Below are 26,039 nucleotides of genomic sequence, written 5' to 3' on the forward strand. Positions count from 1 at the left end.
TTTCCAGTTCCTTTAAAATAATTTAATTAAATGGCATGATTAACCACAGTAAATGTACCATCATTGTTATTCAATCAAGTTCCAATATAAAAATAAGCTTCAACGAGACTGATGACTCTTCTGAACAACACTGAATCTATGGAAAAACACAACATTGAATATGACTGGGGGTAATGCTGTGGCAGAAGAACATTTCCTAAATATTTTACTAACATGCTATGGAAAAAAATGCTTATCTCAGTGACTTGAATGCAATGACATTACAGGCGAGGTGTAAACTGGGGTGACCTTGAGCGTGAGCATTGACTATTGTCCTAATTGTGTGTTAAGACAGACATTCACGGACTCCACATTGAAGAGAGAGACAGAGAAAAAAGGACAAAGCCACACAACCAAATCCATAATTATTTACCCCGACAAGCGCATTTTGCATACTTATTTAGTTACCGTGGAGACAAACCCCAAGATTGGTGTGTGTGTTTACAGAGTAGGTCAAACTGATTACATCTGTACATTTCCTCAGAGGTGAACACACAAATGCATACGTACAGTCCACAACACACAATTCAGTAAGTGGCTATTTTTAGTCATGAGCACCATTGCTCTGTCTTTTTATTTGGTAGATTCATTTTTGTTTTTGATTGTGTGAACAATGAGTGACTTGGTGAAGTGTGGTGGGAGGGTTGGCTTAATATTTATCTCATTGCACCACTCATGTTTCTCTCTTCTTTGGAACGTTACTAAATCGGAGATTCTATAAAAGTCCAGGAGCTAAGATTACGGTCGTCACCTCACAAAGCTCGAGGTTTCCCACCCGCTGCATCGTGGGGAGTTCTATTTACCCCTCCCACCCCCAACACCATCAGTCCACATACATGGGCGAGGTGGGAGAGGCGGGGATCTGATCCAGGATGCGGCAGACATAACTGGCGACATCCACAAAACGCTCTTCATACATGAGAATGAACGGATGTTTCTGGGTGAGATAAACACACAATAATTAATAAAAAGAACTGGTATATACAGTCCCCTCCAACAGTACTGGAACGGCAAGGTCAATTCCTTTGTTTTTGTTGTATACTGAAGACATTTGGGTTTCAGTTCAAAAGATGAATATGAGACGAAAGTTCAGAATTCCAGCTTTTACTTTATGGTATTTACATCTAGATGTGTGAAACAACTCAGGGCAGCGCACCTTCACTTTTCAAGTGAGAAAAGGTATTGGAACAGAGATGATGAAATTAATTTAAAGTGAACAAACTAATCGGGAGAAGCTTCATCGTGCAACAAGACAATGACCAAAAACACACTGTCAACACAACAAAGGACTTCATCAGGGGAAAAAGTGGAAGCTCTTAGACTGGCCAAGTCAATCACAAGACCTTAACCCAATTGAGCATGCATTTTACCTCCTGAAGAGGAGACTGAAGGGAGAAACCCCCAGAAACAAACAAGAACTGAAAAACGCTGCAGTAAAGGTCTGGAAAAGCATTTCAACTAATTGCAACAGTCTGGTGAAGTCAATGGGTCGCAAGCTCGATGCAGTTATTGCAAATAAGGGTTATGCCACCAAATATTGATGTAAATACCATGAAACGGAAGCCGGAATTCTGAACTTTTGTCTCATATTCATCTTTTGATCTGAAACCCAAATGTCTTCAATATACAACAAAAACACAAGAATTGACCTTACCGTTCCAGTACTTTTGGAGTAGACTGTAAATGCATTGTCAGCATCAGAATAATTCTGCATTATCAGTGAATGATAATATGTCCATTTGACTGATAAAACTATCCAATGCAGACCTGTATCCAAACTGACTTCAAAGAGAAAATTTACAATTTTTGACTTCCTTTAATTTAATGTTTTTAATGTAGTTAAGGATTGTAGAGGTTGTAGAGGGGACACAGAGGTGTTCCAGCTGTGACACTCACTCTAACAGGACAGTCAAATACAGTGACCCCATTACTGCCCCGATCCCTATGTTGATCTTATGTTCACGAGCGAAGGATGGCACCAGACACTGCAATGCCTAACCACTTCTATCTGAGGTAGAATATTAAAAGGTCAGGATCACATCATCTGGAAACAGTAGAAATGAGATCCTAAGGCCACCAAAGTGTACACATTCTACACCAGGCCTAACCAACGGATACGGTCCGTTTGAATATGTGATTCGGCCCGCCAGACATTCATATTTTAATTTGATGTAACGTGTTTGCAGCCATCAATAAAAATAAATAAATAAATAAAAATAAAAAACAGCAATATAAAAGGCATACGACGACAAGTTTGTCAAGTGTTCTTGCCGTAAATAGCTGCCCGCCCATGTGCACAAAGGAGCTACTGGCCAGCACCAAAATCCAAACATCAAGAATCGCTACAAACTTTGGCAAAAAAGACAGGCTTCACAGCCGAAATAACGTATAGTGGATGTTGAAAACCGGCAAATCCAGATGGAATAGACTGAGAAGTATTTATTTTGTCTGCCGAACGCAACAAGCATTAAACCGGTGTGTTTACTGTGCAACGAGAGCACTGCTGTGATGACAGAATATTACGTGAAGCGGTACCACAAAACAATGCATGACTCCTCCTCAAACTTTTACAGAGGGCTCGGCACAACGGAGAATTGAAGTGCAAAGTCAAGTGAGGCAGGTAAGCGTGCAATCAGCTTTTTCCAGAGGTGGGTACAGCCTAAAAATAGACTCACATCAGATCCTTTGTGCAGATGAGCGGGCAGCTATCTACAGCATGTACACTTGGGCAAACTTGTCATCATATGCATTTTTGTATTGTGTGTTTTTTTTTTTTAAATTTTATTGATCACCACAAACACATGACAGTCACGTCAGCCGTTATTCAGCTCCAAAGACCTAACCTGCACTCAGAGTTTTTGCAATTATAATAAATTTTCTCCAGACTCTCAGAAGTATGTGTTGTTGGGTGGTTCTTTAAAACTAAATCCCCAAAGTTAGGCATTCGAAAATGTAATGCATTTCTCTCAAGTGACTTAAAGGTGCCATATTTTACCAAACCAACTTTTTCTAGTATTTTGGATGCAAAATTGGTTCTATGGTGCCGCAGTAAATGTGTGAAATATTAATTCAATCGTCCACACATTCCTGAGTTCCTGACGTTTTTCTGCAGAAAGGGCTGAAATCAGGTCATTCGAATTTCTCAAGCTTATCTACAGTGGGTACGGAAAGTATTCAGACCCCCTTAAATGTTTCACTCTGTTATATTGCAGCCATTTGCTAAAATCATTTAAGTTCATTTTTTTCCTCATTAATGTAGACAGCACCCCATATTGACAGAAAAAAATTAATTATTGAAATTTTTGCAGATTTATTAAAAAACAAAATCACACAGCCACAAGTATTTAGACACTTTGCTCTGTATTTAGTAGAAGCACCCTTTTGAGCTAATACAGCCATGAGTCTTCATGGGAATGATGCAAAATGTTTCCACACCTGGATTTGGGGATCCTCTACCATTCCTCCTTGCATATCCTCTCCAGTTCTGTCAGGTTGGATGGTGAATGTTGGTGGACAGCCATTTTCAGGTCTCTCCAGAGATGCTCAATTGGGTTTAAGTCAGTCAATTGGGTTTAAGTCAGGGCTCTGGCTAGGCCATTCAAAAACAGTCACGTAGTTGTTCTGAAGGGCAGCCTTGGCGGAGTCCAAGGCTCCAACCCTCACCGGAAACGAGTCCAACTTACTGCCGGATATGCGGACCAAACTCTGACTCCGGTCGTACAGGGACCGAACAGCCCGTATACAGGGGGTTCGGTAGCCCATACTCCCGAAGCACCCCCCACAGGACCACCCGAGGGACGCGGTCGAACGCCTTCTCCAAGTCCACAAAACACATGTAGACTGGTTGGGCGAACTCCCATGCACCCTCGAGGACCCTGCCAAGGGTGTAGAGCTGGTCCACTGTTCCACGGCTAGGACGATGCAATATAACAAAGAGTGAAATATTTAAGGGGGTCTGAATACTTTCCGTATCCGAGCCAGCGCGGTCAACGTAACAAACAAGTGTTCTCACAACTGGGTCTTCGACACGGAGGCAACCAATCAGAGAAAAAGGGGCGGTCTTAGCCAAATACGGACAAAGCGGATGCAAAACTGGTTAAAACAGAAGTAGCTGTCAGAGTGGCCTTTTCTGGCCACTTGAACGACAAAACCAAGGTGTTTTATGAAATGAAATAGACACTTTTATAGTAAATCTGTGTTAGAGAGTCACTCTATGGAGGTCTAAATAGCCAAAATATGGGACGTTTAAAGGCTCAAAATGGCAGAGGTCTGATGTATCTTGTTTTTGTTATGAACGGGCCATTCTTTGTTACTGAAAGCTCTTTGCTTGTTTTGGGTTGTCTTTTGATACATAAAGGCCATTTATTGTTACTGAACCTGACAGCAATTTTATATTTGTTTTTATTGAGCTTTGCATGTTTGACCTCTCAGAAGTTTGGCCGACAGTAATTTATTTCTCTTTGCGACTTGCTACTATTAACATTTTGTACTTCTGTATCAAGACCAATATGTATGCTGGTCTACTGCCAGAGGGTATCACAAGGATACATACAATTGTCCTACTTGTTGATGATACAATTAAAGTGAAAGAAAATGCATATGTAGGAATGGTTTATTTCATGTTAGGTAGTATAACACCTATTCTTGACTAAATGGTGTAGTATTAGCTCAAGGAAATGTTCGGCACCCAGGAACTTTGCTATTCAACAATGTAGTCCCCTCAACAATGTAGATGCATAGCCCTGCGCTACGCTTTGGCTGTGTAGATAATGGACAGAACCGGTGACAAAGGGAAGTGTTTGGGAAGTCCACGTTAGACTTAATGCGAACCAAGTTATTGCTCTGATATTACTGAGTTATATTTGTAAATGCAGAATTTTCAACACAGATCTTGTATTGGATTTCTTTAGCGTGTGTGTCGTGAGTGGCTTTAAAGCACGCTGTAGTTAAAGATGTAGCAATGACATTTTACATTCGTTCCGACAAAAAGAGACACTTACCAGCAACTCCCTGTACTTTGGCCTTTTAGATTCATCCTTTGTAAGGCTGGAAAAATAATAATGCAATTTTAGAATCCACAAAATCATTAAGTAATTTTCAGATCCACTTGACCTAACTGTTCAAATGAATCTGGCTGTGTAATAATACTTAAATGGAGTGGCAGAACAGAGACGATTGTAACAGGGCAATTTAAAGTGCAGCCATTTAAAACCTAACTATCGATAGTACATTACTATTGATTGTGTTGTATAACCATGTTTCCACTAAGCCTTACAGTTCAATTCTGCAACTTAGCAAAGACAAGGAACAGTTTAAAAATAAATAAAGGAACAATGGAGGACCGATAGCATTTTGTGTTCTTTCCACTTTGCTTTTAAAGAGGGGATAATGTTTTTTTCATCTGCTTTTGAGATGTCCTGTTTTGTTGGCAGTCCACGAATGGTGCGTTCAAGAAAACGTATGTTTCTGCTTCTCTTCTTTATGCAGCTACTAATAGCGCGTGCAGTTTACTAATAGTCATTAGAATGTTCCTGTATTCCCAAACTTTTATAACTGTGTGTAAATGCCAAAATGTGAGTTTAATTACTTAATATTGTTTGTGTAAATTGCTAGTGCACATATTTGTTTGCCCGTGTGGGCCTATACCTCACAAACTGGAGGGGTTCTTTGTACATGATGATTATTGAATTTGTGTTATTAAGTGGTGTAGAATTGGAGTGTATTATCTTGAGAGGTGTTATACATCCATCCATTCAATGTAGATAAATTGGCCTATAATATTATTTGCCCTTATTGGTCTTCTCTCTTTATGAAGACCAGATACTAGTGGTAAGACTGCACTAATATTTTGACTTGACTTGGGACTTGACTTATCATAGGACTTGACTTGCCCAAGACAAGATGACTTGGGACTTGCTTGACAAGCAAAGGTTAAGACTTAACTGAGACTTGTCACTTGATCCCATCTCTGCTTGGGGCCAACATGGTGTGGTATGCATTGACATGGAGGCTGACAATTCAACATAAAACTACATGCAAAGTGCTTACCATAAGTTAACAAAATTGATGAACTTGGGGGAGAATTGCCTCTCCTCAGAATTACTGAGCTGTGGAGGTTCTCCTTTCACCACTTGCGTCAACTGATCAAAAACGCTGTTCCACTTGGGGTATGGAAACCTTCCAGTGGCCAGCTCATACTGCAGGCAAACGCAAACCATATGAATTAAAATACTAAACTTCAGATTGTTCAGCAAATACTACAGGTCCAGTGAGTCCTGACAAAATTATGTTTAAGGGAATGGATGGAGATGCATTTCTTACCAATGTGATTCCCAAGCTCCACACATCAGATCGGACATCGTAACCTTGTCTAGAGGCACTGGGGTCTATTCTTTCGGGCTGGAAAAAACACAATCACAGAAATAGGGTGCAAGTAGTATTTATGTTTTTGTCTTTTCATCAAGTCAAGCCAGAATGTAAATCTCAATTTACTAAATTTAACAAGCAAATATTTAATCCATCAAAACTTAATTAACGACACACACATGGGTGTATAGCACGCCACAGCCCGAATTTGAACTGTGAGGTGGATGTTTAACTAATCGTTCACTGTGGTATATTTAAAAAAACTATTTTATTCTTAATTTACTACGATCAAAAATGTATTTTGTGAAATGCCTATTCCAAGTAGGTATTATTCTAAGCATCTTTTTTTTAAAACAATTTAATAAACACATTGATGACAATCTAATCCAGATTGCACATTTGGCAACTATTTTACATAATTTGAAATATTTACATTTTCAGAGCCAATCTCATCAAATCTCAAGGGAGCCACTTGGAATGGGTAATGCTGATAAAGGATCGTATTACAGTAATTTGTTCCACTGAATCTCTAGCAACTAAAAAAAAGTGGCTCCAACATTCACTGAATGAATTTGGAGGTAACAAACGATCCGTATCCCTCCCTTTGCAAAATACTGGAAATTATTTTTCTCCAACAATCTGCAGTGACCAGAGAGAAATCACATACTGTACCATATACTTGCCATAAAGGCAACCTGGGTTGTGGTTTGTGCAAAATTTTGTCTTGAACTTGTTTTGGACTTTTCAGGTTGTTCTTCGGGTGTAAGCTCGTAATTCTTTTACTTACTGCCATGTAGGGCCTGCAACCAGCATCTCTGGTCTTAGCTATGGAGTCCACGAGCTGGCCGCTGATCCCGAAATCACACAGCTTGATGTTACCCTTTCGGTCCATAAGAATGTTGGAAGGTTTGATGTCTAGAAAGGTAGAAAGTGAGAATTTGGTTCAGTTCCGCTTTAAATAAATGTACATATCATGACAATGTCAACATGTAGGTATGAATAAAAACCGAAAGTACAATTTAAAAGCAAAACACACAATTAGGGAGGGGCATAGATTTTTTTTTCCCTGTTGGGAATTCTGTTTATTATGTATATTATATTAGTCATTCGAACTCCTCTAAGTGCTAGAGGACTCTGCATCATTTTGCACAATTGTTTTTTTTTTTTTTTTTTTGTCAATGTCTTTATGTCTCCAAAGTGTTCTGTAAATTGAGTGTCTGTTGTACTAGAGCGGCTCCAACTACCGGAGACAAATTCCTTGTATGTTTTGGACATACTTGGCAAATAAAGATTATTCTGATTCATTGCTGAGTCGTCATGCAAAATGGAGCACTACAGCAACCAACACGAACAACATTACATCAGCTATGGGAAACTGGGCTTAAATCCATACAGTGGAACGTCGGATAAAACGGACCATCAGGACTGAACAATGTGTCCAAAAATAGTTTCCATCTTTCAATTAAAATGCCATTGACAAAGTTGACGATTGGGCGCTGTTGTTTACTGGTGCTGTGGTGCAAAGGTAGGCAGCGAATAAGACTAAAGTATTTTTGGGTCACACATATACAAAACGACTACACCAATTTCAAAAGATGGGCCTCCAGTGGCCGCCACGTTGAATGTGGAGCACTGAGGTGGCGGACATGTGATGATGGTTCTAGCTATTGCGCATAGAGCGAGAGAGAGAGCGGCCTGGCTCTGACGAATACAAAACTTTTACAAAACAGTATTTGGAGTCGAGAACATGCTATTTTCTTTTTTATTTTATTTTTCTTAATCAGTTTATTTGAAAGGGGACTTTTTGGGTACGGTAACAGTTTTTTTGTCAAGCCGTTCGCTTTTGGCAATGGATCTGGAACTACAGTGCATCCGGAAATTATTCACAGCGCTTCACATTTTGGTATGTTACAGCCTCATTCCAAAATTGAATAAATTCATATTTTTGCTCAAACGTCTACACACACACTTCTTTAGAAATCTTTGCAAATTTATAAAAAATAAAAAATAAATCACATACTGGAGGTATTCACACCCTTCGCCACGAAGCTCAAAATTGAGCTCAGGTGCATCATGTTTCCACTGATCATCCTTGAGAGGTTCCTACAGATTAATTGGAGTCCACCTGCGGTAAAATCTGTTGATTGGCTGTGATTTGGAAAGGCACACACCTGTCTATATAAGCTTCCACAGGTGACAGTCAGAGCACAAACCAAGCTTGAAGTCAAAGGGATTGTCTGTAGACCTCTGAGACAGGACTGTCTCGAGGCACAAATCTAAACTGAGCGATCAGGAGAGAAGGGCCTTAGTCAGGGAGCTGACCAAGAAACAGATGGTCATTCTGTCAGCGCTCCAGCGGTCCTCTGTGGCGAGAGGAGAACCTTCCAGAAGGACAACCATCACTGCAGCACTCCACCAATCAGGATTGTATGGTTGAGTGGCCAGACGGAAGCTACTCCTTAGTAAAAGGCACATGACAGCCTGCCTGGAGCTTGACAAAAGGCACCTGAAGGACTCTCAGACAATGAGAAAGAAAGTTCTGTGGTCTGATGAGACAAAGCTTGAACTCTTTGGTGTGAATGCCAGGCGTCATTTTGGAGGAAACCAGGCACTGCTCATCACCTGACCAATACCATCCCTACAGTGAAGCATGGTGGTGGCAGCATCATGCTGTGGGGATGTTTTTCAGCAGTAGAAACTGAGACAGATTGAGGGAAAGATGAATGCAGCAATGTCCAGAGACATCCTAGATGAAAACCTTCCCCAGAGTGCTCAGGACCTCGGACTGGGGCAAATGTTTACCTTCCAACAGGACATTGACCCTAAGCACACAGCCAAGACAACAAAGGAGTAGCTTCAGGACCACTCTGTGAATGTCCTTGAGTGGCCCAGCCAGAGCCCAGACTTGAATCTGATCGAACAACTCTCGAGAGATCTGAAAATTGCTGTGGGGCCAATTATACATTACTCGTGCACTCACTGTAGTAGTCTTGCCACGCTGCCCTATTTGCATATCTGTTGTTGACCAATACTGCACACTCATGCCAGAGTAGCATCTGCTCCATTTGCACACTGAGGAGTATCTGCAACATCTACACAATCAACATTGTCCCAGATAATCGAACTACTCGCTTGAAGTCTCGGTGCACTTTGCACAATGGTCATTGCACCGGACGATTGCAATATTAGTCTTTCGAACTGCTCTAAGTGCTAGAGGACTGCATCGTTTTGCACAATTGTCAAAAAAAAAAATACAAAAATAAATATAAAAAATAAATGTACCGGCATTACCAGATAACTAGCAACCCTTTATTGCTCAGTGACTGTTTTTTGTCAATGTCTTTATGTCTCAAAAGTGTTCTCTGTCAATGGACTGTCTGTTGTCGTACTTGAGCGGCTCCAACTACCGGAGACAAATTCCTTGTGTGTTTTTTGGACATACTTGGCAAATAAAGATGATTCTGAAGTAGTTTTCAAAGCAGCAAAAGAATACATCGTCACATGCTTTTTTTTGTTTCGGTTTTTCATATTGTCTTATATTGATGGCTGAGGACACAGGTGTCAAACTCAAGGCCCAGGGCCACATCTATCCCGCCACATCATTTTATGTTGCCTGTAAAGAGCAAATAATTTGCGTCAACTTCCATGATTCTTGCTAAAATTGGTACCAAAATTTCAAATTGTCATATGTAACAAATAATAGTGTTGGTATACTACAATATTTTTTTGTTACAAAACCCCTTTTTTAAAGCAGCATGAACAGTAGTTGAACAAACTATTATCCTTGACTTCTGATTTCAAAACAAGTTCTCCATCAAGTTGTATATTTAATGCTACGATGAGGCGATTAAACATATTTATGACTTCAGTCAAATCTGCCCTCTGAGGTCCACAATGTAGCATCACCTCACCTCTGTGAATTATTTTCAAGTTTTCCTTTAAGTGGTTCAGTGCTTTCACGGTCTGTTAAAAAGAAAAACAACTCAACTGTAATTTGGATAATATACATGATATGAATTAAAAACATGAAAGAAAAAGGATAATGTCCTACTCACCGCTAATGTTATTTTGCCTAATATTTCCTCTGGAATGACATCATCAAATGCACAATATACATATTTATAAAATTTGTCTAATGAGGTAGACATAAGCTCCATACAAATCCAGCAGTCCCCCTGAAACACAAATTGTTAAAAAAATAAAAATTTAAAATTAAAATCAATTAAAAATAAATAAATAAAAATAAACAAATAAATAAATCAAATAGTATGAATAAATCCATGTTTAAAAAAAATGACATGTAGATCAGAAGCAATGTTACCAGTTGACAAAGCTTGCGATATGCTGGTGCATTCAGCGTCTACTGCAGGTTTGTCATACCTCTCTGAAGAGAGCCCCATAGAATTGAACAATGTATGGACAGTCACTACTCCTCATCACCACGTCGAGATCCATCAGCAGCTGCTTTTGCTCCTTTTCATCCACGGTGGAACGAATCCTCTGAGGGCAAAAAAAGCACAAATTGCGGGTTTTAAATAATTTATGATCAGTTTCAACTTTATAGGGGGAAAATGCAAGCAGACCCAATGACAAATTCCCGTAATTTCTCGTGTATAATGTGCACCCATGTATAATACGCACCCCCAAAGTTGACCTCAAAATTCTGAGAAACCCTTCAATTTATAATGCATTTTTACAATGGAATGCATGATTTTGCTTCTACCCATATGATCAAAACATGAAGTATTATCTTTATTTTGTTCATTTTTTTCAAAAAATTATTCTAAAGCTAAGCACTTTATTTGAACACGTAACACTTTCTTTTTATTTACTTGCTCTTATTTTGAAATTCACAGCCCTACTTTTATTTAAAGAATGAGAAAACACAGTTGTGCTCATATGTTTGATTACAAAGGCAGAATTTGTAAAATGGGTACAATTCTTTAAAAACAACATGAAGGGCCAGGCGAAACACATTTAGTTTTAGTTTAGATTAAAATTAAACTGTCAAGCATTTCAGAAAAGCATTATCATCAAACTAAACAATACAGCCCTCTGGGGGGCACAAGCCAATGCAAACTGTATGCCGGTCGCAAGCCCGGATAAAGGCAGAGGGTTGCGTCAGGAAGGGCATCCGGCTTAAAACTTTGCCAAACAAATATGAGCGTTCATCCAAAGAATTCCATACCGGATGGGTCGTGGCCCGGGTTAACAACGTGCGCCGGTGGAAATTCAGCTACTGTGGGTCAAAGAAGAGGTGGAAAGCGGGTTCTTCGGCAGAAAGAGAAGAGGAAAGCACAGAGCCTAGAACTGAATGTGGGGACTTTGAATGTTGGGACAATGACAGGAAAATCTCAGGAGTTGGTTGACATGATGATTAGGAGAAAGGTTGATATATTGTGTGTCCAGGAGACCAGGTGGAAAGACACTAAGGGTAGAAGTTTAGGGGCCGGGTTTAAATTATTTTACCATGGTGTAGATGGGAAGAGAAATGGAGTCGGGGTTATTTTAAAAGAAGAGTTGGCTAAGAATGTCTTGGAGGTGAAAAAGAGTATCAAATCGTGTGATGAGGCTGAAACTTGAAATTGAGGGTGTTATGTATAATGTGATTCGTGGCTATGCCCCACAGGTAGGATGTGACCTAGAGGTGAAAGAGAAATTCTGGAAGGAGCTAGATGAAATAGTTCTGAGCATCCCAGACAGAGAGAGAGTCGTGATTGGTGCAGATTGTAATGGACATGTTGGTGAAGGAAATAGGGGTGATGAAGAACTGATGGGTAAGTACGGTATCCAGGAAAGGAACTTGGAGGGACAGATGGTGGGAGACTTTTCAAAAAGGATGCAAATGGCTGTAGTGAACACTTTTTTCCAGAAGAGGCAGGAACATAGGGTGACCTACAAGAGCGGAGGTAGAAGCACGCAGGTGGATTACATCTTGTGCAGACGATGTAATCTGAAGGAGGTTACCGACTGTAAGGTAGTGGTGGGGAGAGTGTGCCTAGACAGCATAGGATGGTGGTGTGTAAAATGACTCTGGTGGTGGGGAGGAAGATTAGGAAGACAAAGGGAGAGCAGAGAACCATGTGGTGGAAGCTGAGACAGGACGAGTGTTGTGCAGCTTTTCGGGAAGAGGTGAGACAGGCTCTCGGTGGACAGGAGGAGGTTCCAGAAGACTGGACCACTGCAGCGAAGGTGATCAGAGAGGGAGGTAGGAGAGTACTTGGTGTATCTTCTGGCAGGAAAGGAGAGAAGGAGACTTGGTGGTGGGACCTCACAGTACAGGAAATCATACAAGGAAAAAGGTTAGCTAAGAAGAAGTGGGATACTGAGAGGATCGAGGAGAGGCAAAAGGAATACATTGAGATGTGACATAGGGCAAAGGTAGAGGTGGCAAAGACCAAACAAGAGGCATATGATGACATGTATGCCAGGTTGGACACTAAAGGAGGAGAAAAGGATCTATACAGGTTGGCCAGACAGAGGGATAGAGATGGGAAGGATGTGCAGCATGTTAGGGTGATTAAGGATAGAGATGGAAATATGTTGACCGAGTACGCTAGATAGAAAGGAAATAATACTTTGAGGAGTTGATCAATGAGGAAAATGAGAGAGAAGGAAGAGTAGAAGAGGCAAGTGTGGTGGAAATTAAGATGTTGAGGTTCGCTCTCGGAGTCACCAGGTTGGATGAAATTAGAAATGAGCTCATCAGAGGGACAGCCAAGGGTCGATGTTTAGAAGATAAAGTTAGAGAGAGCAGACTTCGATGGTTTAGACACGTCCAGAGGATAAATAGTGAGTATATTGGTAGAAGGATGATGAGGATGGAGCTGCCAGGCAAGAGAGCTAGAGGAAGACCAAAGAAGGTTGATGGATGTCGTGAGGGAAGACATGAGGGCAGTTGGTGTTCGAGAGAAGGATGCAGGAGATAGGCTTACATGGAAAAGAATGACACGCTGTGGCGACCCCTAAAGGGACAAGCCGAAAGGAAAAGATTATCATCAAACAAAACATAACCATAAAGAAATTAATGATGGTCATCAGTCGTATTTAAAAAAAATAAAAATTCTTCACAAATTCTACCAGGGTATGTAAATTTATGAGCACAACTGTACATATTATGCAGTCATACGTAGCCCTGTCATATTGGAATGAAAGTGTAGGCTACACCTTTTTCATGGCCTCTGGGTGGCGCTGGCATATTAGAATTGAAGTGTACACCTCTCATAACCTCCAAGTGGCGGTGGCATATTGAAATGAACATGTACCGTTTTTTCATAACCTCAAGATGGCGGCATACATTTATAAAATGGGAAAGTCGTTTTCATTTTCCCCTATACCTATGTATAATGCGCACAATTGATTTTTGACACTTTTTTGGGGAAAGAAATGCGCATTATACACGAGAAATTACGGTAGGTTTAGTGCACCTCATTACATTTCAGCTTTGAAGGTACTAGCAGTACTTTGAACCAGTTAATACTTGTAGTGTAGTAGTACAACATGGTAGACCACAATGTTTAGTTTGTTGTATGATTTAATTGATCATCAATCAATCATTGATCTCGTTTGATTGGCACTGTGCTTTAACAGCGGTGGTGTAATCAAGGGAAGGGGGGCCGGCAGATCCTGCTGCTTCCCAGAATTCTTTGTGGTGCAACATGGTAGACCACAATGTTTAGTTTCTTGTATGATTTAATTGATCAATCAATTATTGATCTTATTTGATTGGCACTGTGCTTTAACAGCGGAGGTGTAGTCAGGGGAAGTGGGGCCGACAGACAAAACATCTGCAATGCACTGAATCCGCCATATAGCAAGAGATTACTGTGTGCACAGTATATAGCCAGGTCAGCATTGCAAATGAGAATATGTTCTTCATTGCCTTGAATAAATATAGGTCAAAGGAAATGGGGGGGGAAATAAATAAATCAGGCGTGTTATTCTAACTATGCTATGTTACAATGGCATAAGGAGTGAACATGTCAGGACAGAGATCACCATCTTCTTTGGCTGCGTTGTCAGAATATGAAGACCATTCATTGCCATATACTGCCCCGTTCTTGTCAGAGTGAACACTGTTTATTGCAGAAGCTTCCTTTGCTATAGCATGGTCGGAAAACAAGTACAAATATGGCGCGCCGCTATGTTTTACCACTTTTGTTAACAGAGGTGGTCTGCTAGCTCCTGAAAGCTGTTCTAGTTACGTGTTAGTTTCAGTTCATCAGGTCATCAATGCTTTCAGTCTTTTTTGCACTCACTCAGAAACAAGTTTGGTTGAATTTCCTTTCCGGTAAAAACTCTTCCTGTTAGATAAGAATGTTGTATGACATTGACAGTTTTGAAAATCACCACTTCAGAAATAGTTCACTATCTGTGCACCTGCTCTAACAACACCCATTCTTATTATGTAGGTCACATCTAAATTGCATTGCCACAAGAGCGAAGTCTGCCATTTTAAGAAGTCACCTTGACTGCCATAATTTGGCCAGTGGGTTTGTGGACCATCTTGTTGACGGAGCCGTACGCCCCTCGGCCGATCTCCCCAAGGTCTCTCAAATCCTCTGCCGTAAAGTCGCAGTGCTGCTCAGGAGAAATCTTAAGTTTTCCTGACGATTCAATGCTGTGTGTTCTCAGCCGCTCTCTGGAGGACCATGAGGATAGGACAGAAGGGATGAGACAAGATGGAATGAAATACAAGATATGAATAGGGAATTAAATGGAAGCATGATACATTATGCATTTTTGACTTATTAAATGTGAAAAAGCTTCTATGAAGTAACAGTGAAATCAAGGTATTATTTAGTTATCGCTAGTGATCCTGTGTGTTTCAAACTTGAGCAGAAAGACATAACATTTTGGTGGTAATTTGTAGTGATATTTCAAAAAGAGCTAAAATGTTGAATTTGAGTTTATTGAAGCAGGCATTCTATTACAACTCTAAAAGAGGAAATCAGGTATCAAAATGATTTGTGTCTTGCCATGACAATGGGCAAAATGATGAATGACCATGCCTACTCACATGTGGGGGTTCTGGAAGGAGGGGGGTGTTGGATTGAGCGGGAGGCGGGACGCTGGCTTCACCGGCGGGCTGGCGAAGTTTAGCTTCAGCGCTTTACGTTTACCTGACAGAACAAAGACACAAAGGGGTCCATATTGCCACAACATGCACATCCCACATGATGCACTGCAAAACATGGCGTTATCAGTTATGTTTGAAGTTATGCAGCATGATAGAAGGCTTAATAACTTACACACTATACACCAACCAGCCACATGTACTTGAGATAAGCCCTCATGTGTGGAAGTAATAATGAATATGGATCTTAAATTTAACACCAGAGGTCAGTATATAATGTGAAGGAGTAAGAGAGAGAGGAATTACCAGTGTTAAAACTCCAACATTTTGGGAAGAAGAGTTAAGTGGGCTGAGACACTCATAATAGGCTCTACCTTTGCGTTACCTCAAGTTCCCATCAAAATGCATTTTTATCCCAATCTACTGTAAGTGCCTACGCAGCCTTACAGAGGTTCCCAACACGCACAAATCTGCTGCATCGGCTACTATATTTTGATTTGTTACTTTTCTTCCGAATCATCAACAATAAATGAAGGTCAGTCAAAATGTAATGAGCCCAATTTCCCCCTAGCTTTATTCATTCCATTAGAAAAGCAATATACGTATAAAAATAAAGCCCAAAGAGTGGGAATTTTATCATTACTTTTCAATATAATCTCCCTTTTCTCAACAATCACTGTCCATCGATGAACAATGATGATGCATTAATGTAAGCCAGCCTCGTAAAATTTGTTCGGCTGCTCTTTTATCCTGTCTTGCATAAAGGTCAGAGGACAAAGATTTCGAAGTGATTATATGGCAGATATACAGCAGTTAAAATCGATAAACTATGATGCAGAATGCGCCTTCTGCTTTTTGCATCCAGCGCCTTTCGGTCTTCGTCTCTTTCCGGCGCTGTGACGTCAAACAAACCAAACATCCTGTTCATTCGGCGTTGTGTGCTATTGTTCCATGTTGTTGTTCCCGTCCTTGTATATTTGTTGCCATATGATTTAACGATGTCACGATGGTTTATTGTGTGGCATTTGGTTGTACAAATTAAAAAGGAATATGTGACCAGTGGATAGGCAAAGTCAATCGACAGGGGAAGAAACATGCTCAGTTATGGGTGCCTAGCAAGCATTCCAAATTGTGCCTATCACTTCAAACCGCCGTGTTTGGGTAAGACTTAGCAGAAAGCATTGGATACAGAGGTAGAGGCTGAAACCAGCTGCAGTGCCAACTATTTTTCCTCCGCCCATCGGGACCTCCACCACCAGCAAGAGAACTAAATCTCGTAGCCACCACGATGGAGCAGCCAAGTGGCGCAGACAAGAGGTGAGCACTCTATTATGGTTACTATGCACTGGGGAGTAGGAAAAAAAGACCCACACAGTACTTTTCAGTACTGTCGTCTGTACTTTTGCCTATATGACAAGCCAACAGACACACAGCAAATACTTTGTGTGTGGCGTGTTATAACGCAACTCGAGCAAGGGGTACACAATATATGGGAATACTACATCCTATGTAAAAGCTGTGTGTCACTGAAACATATATGAATATATAATACATACAGTCGTGCTAAAAAATATTGGCACCCCTGGGGTGGCATTATTTCAAGCCATGAGTGTATAAAGACATGGTTTTGACATACCGTCACATTGAGCCAGTGGCCACTCTCTTTTTCTGTTGTACAGTTGCTATTTGGCTGCTCGTCGTCGTCAAGTCTGATCGTCTCAAATATGAACGCTTTGACGATGCCAAGTTCAGTTGGGTGCTCCTGTATGTCGAAATCCTCCTGCTCCACATATTCCAACACGTTGCTCGCCATTGCATATAGTGTGTAGCGCGCTGTGTTTGTCAATTGCAACGTCACTTCTGGTAGCCCTTGCGGTGGGATAGAGTAACCACACCCCGGTGTCTTGAGCTTCGGGTATGTTCGGGGAGGACTCAATATGAGTCATAAAAAACTCATTTTTAGCTAAACTATGCTTTAAAACTTGCTGGAAGTTATGTGCATATATTACATAACATATAAACAATACAAATATGAATTTTAACTGACCCCATAACATCTTTGTCATCTGACCTTTAACTTGTTCATCATCAGAAAAGTGCTTGACCCCTAATTCCTTCTTTTAAAGGTCCAAAAAGGGCATAATCTGATGATACTAAATCAGGTCAGTATGGGAGATGGAATATGGTTGTCCAGCCAAAGGAACTGATGACTTCACAAGCACTTCTACTGGTCAAGGAGGTCACTCAAAGCAGGCTCTTGTTCTTCGTCTTTGAGCCTGGACACCCACTTTGTGACTGTGCTGTAGAGCCTATTGCTGCCTCCGCATACACCTTTTGAAAATGTGAAGTAGTGGTTCCCCTTTCAAAGCAAGAAATTCAATCACAGCGCTCTGCTTCTGACAGGCATACAAAAATGACTGACAGGAAGAGGACATAATTAATTATTATTATTTTTTTTTTAAATAGACCTTCAAACAAGTATTTAAACCGTAAACTCTGAAAATGTCTTTTAAAAAAGTACATCAATTATTAGTAGGTTAAATTAAATTCGGCTCATGACGTTTTGACTGTCCCTCATAGGAAATGTGGCCATTACACCTGCTAACGTAGAATCTTTTGAGTGTATGCGTTCATTTTGAACATTTGTCAGGTCAGACATGACCCCGTTTTGCAGTCTCTGTTCTTGTTCGGAATTTCTCAAAATATGGTCCCCAAGAAACCCATGGTGGTGCAGATGAAACATACTCAAGGATATTTGTCCAAATACTGTATTAGTGGGTGCGTGTATGCATTGTGCACCAAACTGTAAAAAAAAAAAATAATAATTTAAGATGTAAGCTCCAGAATCATTCCACCTTGGAAAAAGAATGGTTGAAATGAATCATTAAAAGCACCAAATTCATATGCATTTGTGCCCAGGATGCAAGTATGTAAACTTCTCACCGCAATTCTATGATTAAAAATAAGGCATACCTTTTTATTCGAAGGCAATTTCTGAAAAACACATTGGCTTGGTTTGACTTGTATGAAAGTGAGTCGCATGGGGAATTCTGGATCCCAGGATGACTCCAGTTGAGAACCCCTCGTCTAGGACAAATAATTTCACCTATGATGGAAAATGCTGCATCCTCTTTGTGATGCCCTGTTCAAATAAAGTGCAAAGCGAATCCAATACTATTTAAGTACTAATGCAAACGCATCTTTCTTGGCCAAAGTTAAGCAGTGGACAGACTTCCAATCTACCAGAGCACCACACAGGCTGCCTCAATAGTATGCAGTGGCTTCCTTTCACACATTTGACTAGTCAAAAAGAACAGATCTACATTAAGACGTGCCCCTGACAGAAGCCCATCTTGATGATAGCAAATCAGTGTCCAGAAGCTGAATGACAGAGGTTAGGAAAACCACCTCAGACTACTGAGAGGTACGTGCACCCACAAAGGGCCATATTCTCCTGTTGGTGCGCAAATCAGTATTTTATGCGCCTGGCTTGCGCATTTTTAAGTTACGCCGATTCTGCCATAATGACTTCTGACACACCCGTCGCATGTACCCGGCTAGTTTGCGTGTAACGGCTTCAAAGCCGTGACTCATTGAAGTCTGCAGGTGGGTAAAATTCCCAGAATGTGGATTTTTCCTGAGACATGAAAGCCTTTGAAATCCACTCAAAGACTACGTCACACTTTCAATGTGAAATTAACCCTCGTAGTGGAAACAGAAGTTATGAGACGCGAGCACCGCTCATCTAACACGCTAAGAGGCATGTGTGTTTGTGTTCCCTAATCACTATATTACATATTGTACAATATATGTAATTGAATCATAACACTGTGCTTATGAGTGAAGGCGTTTGGAAGGCCATCAATAAGAACGCGAGTGAGTCAGCTGTTTCTCAGCGTTGCCCAGCAACCATACTAGCGCCACACACGGAGCGTGTCACTCACTGCCAGTCCTCAATGTTAACATGGATATTTGAATTCAACAGCCGTCAGTGGCAGTGAATGAGGAGATCAAATATAAACAGAATGATTCCATAGCTAACACACCATCGTGCCATCAAGATGACTGTAGTTGTTCTAAGCGGCGCTATCAGACAAAGCCGCCATGGTTGAAACGAAAATGCTGCTCGCAGCATGTGCATGACAAATAATTAATTAGCATGGCATGATATGTTGACGTTCCGCCGTCAATCGGCGTAATATGGTCAGGACATCTTACGGCCGTTGAGCAGTCAGCAATGGGTCAGGTGTGCGTCAGTGTGCGGACTCAGACGCCGGGCCACCAGCAACAGCCATTGGAGGCTCTGAGCACGCGAGCGAATCAAAACGTGCAATACGATGTTTCACCTTCCTGGGGCGCTAGGCTTACTACAGCCTCTGGAGCACGCAAGAGGAAACCCACTGACGTCTTGGCCAGAAAACGTGCAAGGCCAGATATGAGAAGGAACACCCACATTTTAGGGTTACTCCACCCAAAGTCCACACATGGACAGAACAGGCGCAAGTGATAGACTTAAGTGGACGGCAGAATGGGCGCAGAGAGAAAAGCATGAAGCTGACACATTTTTTGATTTAAGCATCCGGGAGAATATAGCCCAAAGAGATTACAGCGGCATGATCAGCGTGCACATTAATTGCTTACTTTGGGACACTCCAGACAGGCTTATCTGAAATCCTGAAGTAAGAATAAAAGAACAAACACTTACTTTTGATTCTCTTTACAATGCGATTGGTCATTATTAGAAATTATAGTACAAGCAAGCTACAATACTTGAAACTGTTGTAACTGGTGAACGGGGATCTTTGTTTTGGAAGGTTGTGTGGTAAATAGCCATTCTTCATTTTTAAGATCACAACCTTGCTGCTAATCAAGTGTATAATGTAGTACATTTAATCCCATTCCTGTAATGTTCTGAAGAACTGACTATACTGCACTGCATCACACAGAAGTGTTCTAATACAGTATTTCACCCCTCATGTAGCTACAAAAGGTCTTTAAAATATTAGTTCATAAACACCATCAAATACAACTACAAAAATAAAGTGGATGAATTAATTCCTTTGACAGAGTGAATACAAATACAGCATTTCATTTGGAAGGTAGATTTTTTTGACAGTTCTTGTATATTTTACATAATTTAGCAATGTTGTTTGCAAATTATTATTATGTTTTTTTTTTTACATTCTTGGTTACGCCAAAAAACAAAAAGAAAAACTTCCTGTTTGCGCAACAGATATCTGGTTCATCTGCATTTATTGCTTTTTTTATAGTCACACCATAACATAAGGTACACCAACTATTTATTCTAATTAAATTCTGCCTTTACAAAGATGTCATTTTTTTAAATTGAAATGTGTGTGTAAATGTTATCATAGTACTGTATGTACTATGCGGTGGCGTAAAACTGTACAGCAGCATACCGATAGGCGTTTCTAATACTTCCTCGTGCCTTGACTAAAAAAAAAACTAAACCGGACATTAAACACACCTGCCAGCATAATAAAGTGCAGTTCTAAACCACTGCCCTCTACAACAACTTTAATAATAAGATGCTTTAATTAACAAATACCTTAATAATCTGTGACAGTATCCCTCAAAAGTGAGTTACAAAGGAAGAGTTTGTGACAAAGCTCATGTATTAGAGTATTCCAGTTGTAGCTATTGTATTGTTGTCATTGGTGAGTGTGCACAAGCTGTTGGACCGAAAAAATAAAAATAATAATTTGCTATAGGATAATAGCCACTACTATAAATGTGTATGGGTAGACTGCTGACCAGGTGAGTTAGTTGATTAAAACACTGTCAAATGTCATATTTCTTCACAGTGATGCAGCAGAATCACATACCGCACAAAGTTAAAAACCATACTATTTCAAAGCCATTAACACTCCATGGTTAAAACGACACAATTCTGATTGTTTGCTCTCAAGTGGCAAAATTAGGATATGCTTCATGACAGAGTCGGATAAATTCAGAACGGAATCAGGTCACTTCCAAATGTGGGTAAAAGTCAGATATGTATCAAATATATGCCAACGGAAGTGCAGCGTTAAAGCAAAGATCAGATATACACCGTCAACGTGAGACTGATGTAATCTAAAAACACTGAATGGTGACGAATAAACACCCACGTCTGCTCAAACCACAAAAATAAACATAAAATAATTCTATTCTCTAAACTACAGCAAAAGCATGGACTACCACTGTAAATATGGTGGAGGTGTGTCCATCATAAATCAAAAATAATAATGAAGCACAATAATTGCAGATGCCCGCCAGTAGGGGAATGTGGAGGTTACACTCGTTGAAATCACCGGAGGGAAGAGTAAGCCCAGGCCAAAACAGTGATGTTGAACATTCGTTTACTTCTGTGTTGACACTTGTGGGGTTATTAACATGTAATTTGGGCATTTGTGTTCGCGGGTTGTTGCATGCATTCCATCAGTGTAAGCAGGGCCATATCAGATGTGTCTCTCTTGAAATGTACAGGGCCGTGAAAAAGTACTGGCCCCCTTCTCAAATTCTTATATTTTTGCGTAGTTTCCCTACTTTAATGCAGAATTCATGGTTCCCTCAATCCCACCAAGTTGTCCAGGTCTTGAAGGAGCAAAGCAGCCCAAGACCATCACACTATCACCACCATGTTTAGTATGATGTTCTTTTACTGAAATGCTGTGCTACATTTACACCAGATGTAATGGCTCTCCCTATGGTTCGCTGAAATCCTAAAGCAATTGAAATGGCTTTTGTAACCCTTTCCAGACTGACAGATGTCAATTACTTTATTTCTCGACTGTTCTGGAATTTCTTGGGATTGTGTCGTTTTGTTGCAGCTTTTTAGATCTTTCGTCCAACTTGATTTTGTTGGGACAGATTCAGTTTAGGTGATTTCTTGATTGAACAGGTCTGGAGGTAATCAGGCTTGGATGTGAGAATTGAAAATTAACCAAACATTGTGATTGGCCACAATTAATTCATGATTTAACAAAGTGGATAATTACATTTTCCACACAGGACCAGGTAACTTTCAGTATTTTTTTCCTTAATAAATAAAATCACGATTTAAAAACAGCATTTTAAGTTCACTTGGGTTATATTTGTCTGATACATTTGTTTGATGAGCTTAATTAAACATTAAAGTGGGGGGACAAAAATAAGTATTTCAGAAGGGGGGCAATACTTTTTCACAGCACTGTACATTAAAAAAAAAGAGACACAGTATATCAGATACAGGCATTCAATCAGAACTGTACACTTGGAACTGCAGTGTAAATCCTGCTTAAATGATACATTTGTCTTATGATGACTGATGTCACTTTGCTTTATCCTCTGCAATATGGAACATTACAACGTCTGTTAACATAAATGAAATACAGACGGTATCCTGTCGATTGCATTATTGTCTTAAAGGTCATTTAGAAAAGGAAACTTGCCAAACAACATGCAGATTTACTGTGCATACAGTGTATGGAAGGATGCAGAGTACAGTCAAACCTCGGTTCACAAACTTCATTCTTTCTGAGACTAAGTTACAAAAACAAAAGTACTTTTCCCCCTTTTTAAACGAATAGAAATAGAATGCATTACAAAAATAAATTTAGTCACAGTCACTCCTTTAGCCACGTCTGCCGCTTTTACTACCGCTTTGTCTTTAAGAATAGTACAGAACTACAGATGGTAGATATCACAAAAATTAACACTACTCATGTTTAGCTATTACTGTAATTTCTCGTGTAAAATGCGCAGCCATGTATAATACACCCCCGCCCCAAAGTTGACCTAAAAATACTAGAAAACCCTTCTACCTATGTAGAATGCATTTTTACGATGCATGATTTTGCTTCTACCCATATGAACAAAACATGAAGTATTTGTATTTTGTTAAGTTTTTTCAAATATTTTTTTCTGAAGTTAAGCACTTTATTTGAACACGGAATACTTTCTTTTTATTTACTTGCTCTTCTTTTGAAATTCACAGCCCTACTTTTATTTAGTAAATGAGAAAACACACAGTTGTGCTCATATGTTTGATTACCCGGGCAGAATTTGTAAGATGGGCACAATTCTTTGAAGAAAACGAAGGGCCAGGCGAAACACATTTAGTTTTATTTTAATAGGATTCAAATTAAACTGTCAAGCACTTCAGAAAAGCATTATCATCAAACAAAACAGAACCATAAAGAAATTACGATGGTTGTTGTTCAGTCATATTTAAAGAATATATATATATATATATATATATATATATATATATATTTCACAAATTCTGCCAGGGTATGTAAACTTAGGAGCACAACTGCACGTCATATTGGAATGAACGTGTACACCTTTCTCATAACCCCTAGGTGGCGGTGGTATATTGAAATGAACGTGTACCACTTTTTCATAACCTCTACATTTACAAAATGGGAAAGTTTTTTTCATTTTCCCCTATACCAATGTATAATGTGCACCATTAATTTTTTTTTTCATTTTTGGTGGATACAAATGCGCATTATATACGACAAATTACGGTATCTCTTTGTTTTTTCACAGTAATACAATTAGGGTTCCTAATAAGACTATTACTTGCATTTTTCACTTTCTTGGAGCCATGCTGAGGGCTCACTTAGAGCTTAAAAAAAGATAACCATGCAAAATATATGACGAGGAGTCAACAATGTTTACGCTGTGTAAGAGAAAGCACAACTGACTGTTCCACGTGGATGCTGTGACTGTTTGTGAACTGAAGCATAGTTCATGAACTAAAGCAAGATTTGTTCAAAAATCGTACTCATGAACCAATTTGATCATGAAAAGGCTCGTTCATGAAACGAGATTTGACAGTATAAATTAAAATGAAAAGTTACAAAAAAAACATACTAGAAGGTGTTGTCAGGTAAATTTGAAATATTGATATTTGCCAAAATCAGACCCAAATAAAGTATAAAAATGTAAAACAGATAACTTCCAACAGCAGACTAAAGCCTAGTAAGGTAAATATGAATACCTGTTTCATTTTGACATCTCCAGCAGCTGTTGGTTTCTGTAGGGTTTAGATCAAAGATTTGATACAACACATTTGCCACAGAGTGAGATCATGCAAATAGACATTTTTTAATAGAGTGATGTTGCTATTTATCATGAGATGATGAAAGGGGATGGGGCAAATCATTCAATGGAAATGTCATCCATCAGCAGCCATTAACACACTCCTCACCGACCATGATGCTGTATTATGTGGCACCAGTCTGTTGTCAAGTAGAATTAGTCATTAAATAAGTGTGAAAACAACAGTGTGTCAGCAGATTGACACATTTGTCATTCCAAACCAGTATTAGATCCACAATTTGCAGCTGGGAGCGCCATTAAAAGGATGACCCTTATATCATGATCCTATACATAGACTTTAATAACAGTATTACACATTTAAAAAAGGACAACACACCTAATAATGTGTTAAGACTAGAAGCAGATGTAAAACTCAAAAGTACGTTTGATGTTTTACAAAAACATGACTTGCTCTGTGTGCTGTAAAAGTAATTGACTTAGGTCATTCGCCGCCATTTAATGATAAAGGTCGATTGCCCAAGTGCATGTATTATAATATAATATTTGTAGTTTAGTAGAAATAAGATACCGTGCACGAAACAGTGGCCTGACTGTCAAAACAGGCCTAGCTTGCTCACTGACAGTATCAGCAGAGCGGCACCACTGTCAGTGACGTTGGTCCTTTATTTTCTTATTAAATGCATGTTTTTAGCGTTCTTAAATATTGTACTTCTCATAATATTGCGTGACCAACTCGGGGAATACAAGTGGATGCCAAACAGGCCCGGCGATGCAGCAGCTAAACTGGGCTAGTGCATCATTGCTAATCTGATAGCTGTGAGTTGGTTTTGTAGCTGTTTAAAGCTATCTAAACGAAGCTAGCGGAAACGAAAATGTACACTTCAACATAAATGTCATTATATTACATTATTAGCATTTTGTATGTTATGATTTACAAAAATAGCATTCATAAAGCTTTTTGAAATTATATTCCTTAAATTTTGATTTCGCAGATTTGATCGCGTGTGAAAACAATTAATTTATGTATCAACAATAAGTCCCGCAATTTATTTTGACAATTCTGACGACACAGCTCGATGTAAATCTTCGATTTTTACAACAGTTCCTACTTATGGGTGCTACAATGCTACATTTCCTTACGAGTTGTAAGGAACTCCCGTCTCACGATAGACAACAAGATAAAAATGTGTTTGTGGCGTACCTTGCATGCTGCTACTCTGTGTCTGCTGGTGAAATTGGTGCGACGCGGATCCTACAATGCTGAAGCTGTTGCTGGAGCTAGAGGAGTTGCTGTCAGGACTGGGAGTCGCCATTGTTGTGTTGGGTTCCGGCGGCGGCAGCACCAGCAACAGCAGCAGCGCTCGGGCTGCAATGCAGATAGTTGAAACTTCGCCTTCGCCTTCGCCCTCTCCCTGCCTGCCTGTCTGCCTGCCTCCAGACGGGACACTGCGCCACTTGAACGCAGCAGATGCGAGATGGCCACGTCTTTGCTGACGCTGCCTTCAAG

The 26,039-nt window shown here is 39.9% G+C and overlaps 1 protein-coding gene across 2 annotated transcripts; it reads right to left on the bottom strand.

The window, feature by feature from the left end:
- On the bottom strand, positions 1-26,039 carry map2k4b (mitogen-activated protein kinase kinase 4b). 2 transcript variants are annotated; one of them, XM_061705725.1, is made up of 12 exons: positions 25,734-26,039; positions 24,471-24,506; positions 15,425-15,527; positions 14,872-15,046; positions 10,786-10,905; positions 10,461-10,580; positions 10,317-10,368; positions 7,193-7,320; positions 6,361-6,438; positions 6,088-6,236; positions 5,040-5,085; positions 1-976 (listed from the first exon to the last, which is right to left on the bottom strand). In XM_061705725.1, the coding sequence occupies exons 1-12, from the start codon at positions 25,843-25,845 to the stop codon at positions 863-865; spliced, it is 1,233 nt and encodes a 410-aa protein (XP_061561709.1). In that variant the 5' UTR covers positions 25,846-26,039; the 3' UTR covers positions 1-862. The 2 variants fall into 2 exon arrangements, with proteins under 2 accessions (XP_061561709.1, XP_061561710.1); XM_061705726.1 differs by lacking the exon at positions 24,471-24,506.

The sequence above is a fragment of the Phycodurus eques genome, chromosome 19, assembly GCF_024500275.1.
Source record: "Phycodurus eques isolate BA_2022a chromosome 19, UOR_Pequ_1.1, whole genome shotgun sequence".
NCBI lineage: Eukaryota > Metazoa > Chordata > Actinopteri > Syngnathiformes > Syngnathidae > Phycodurus > Phycodurus eques.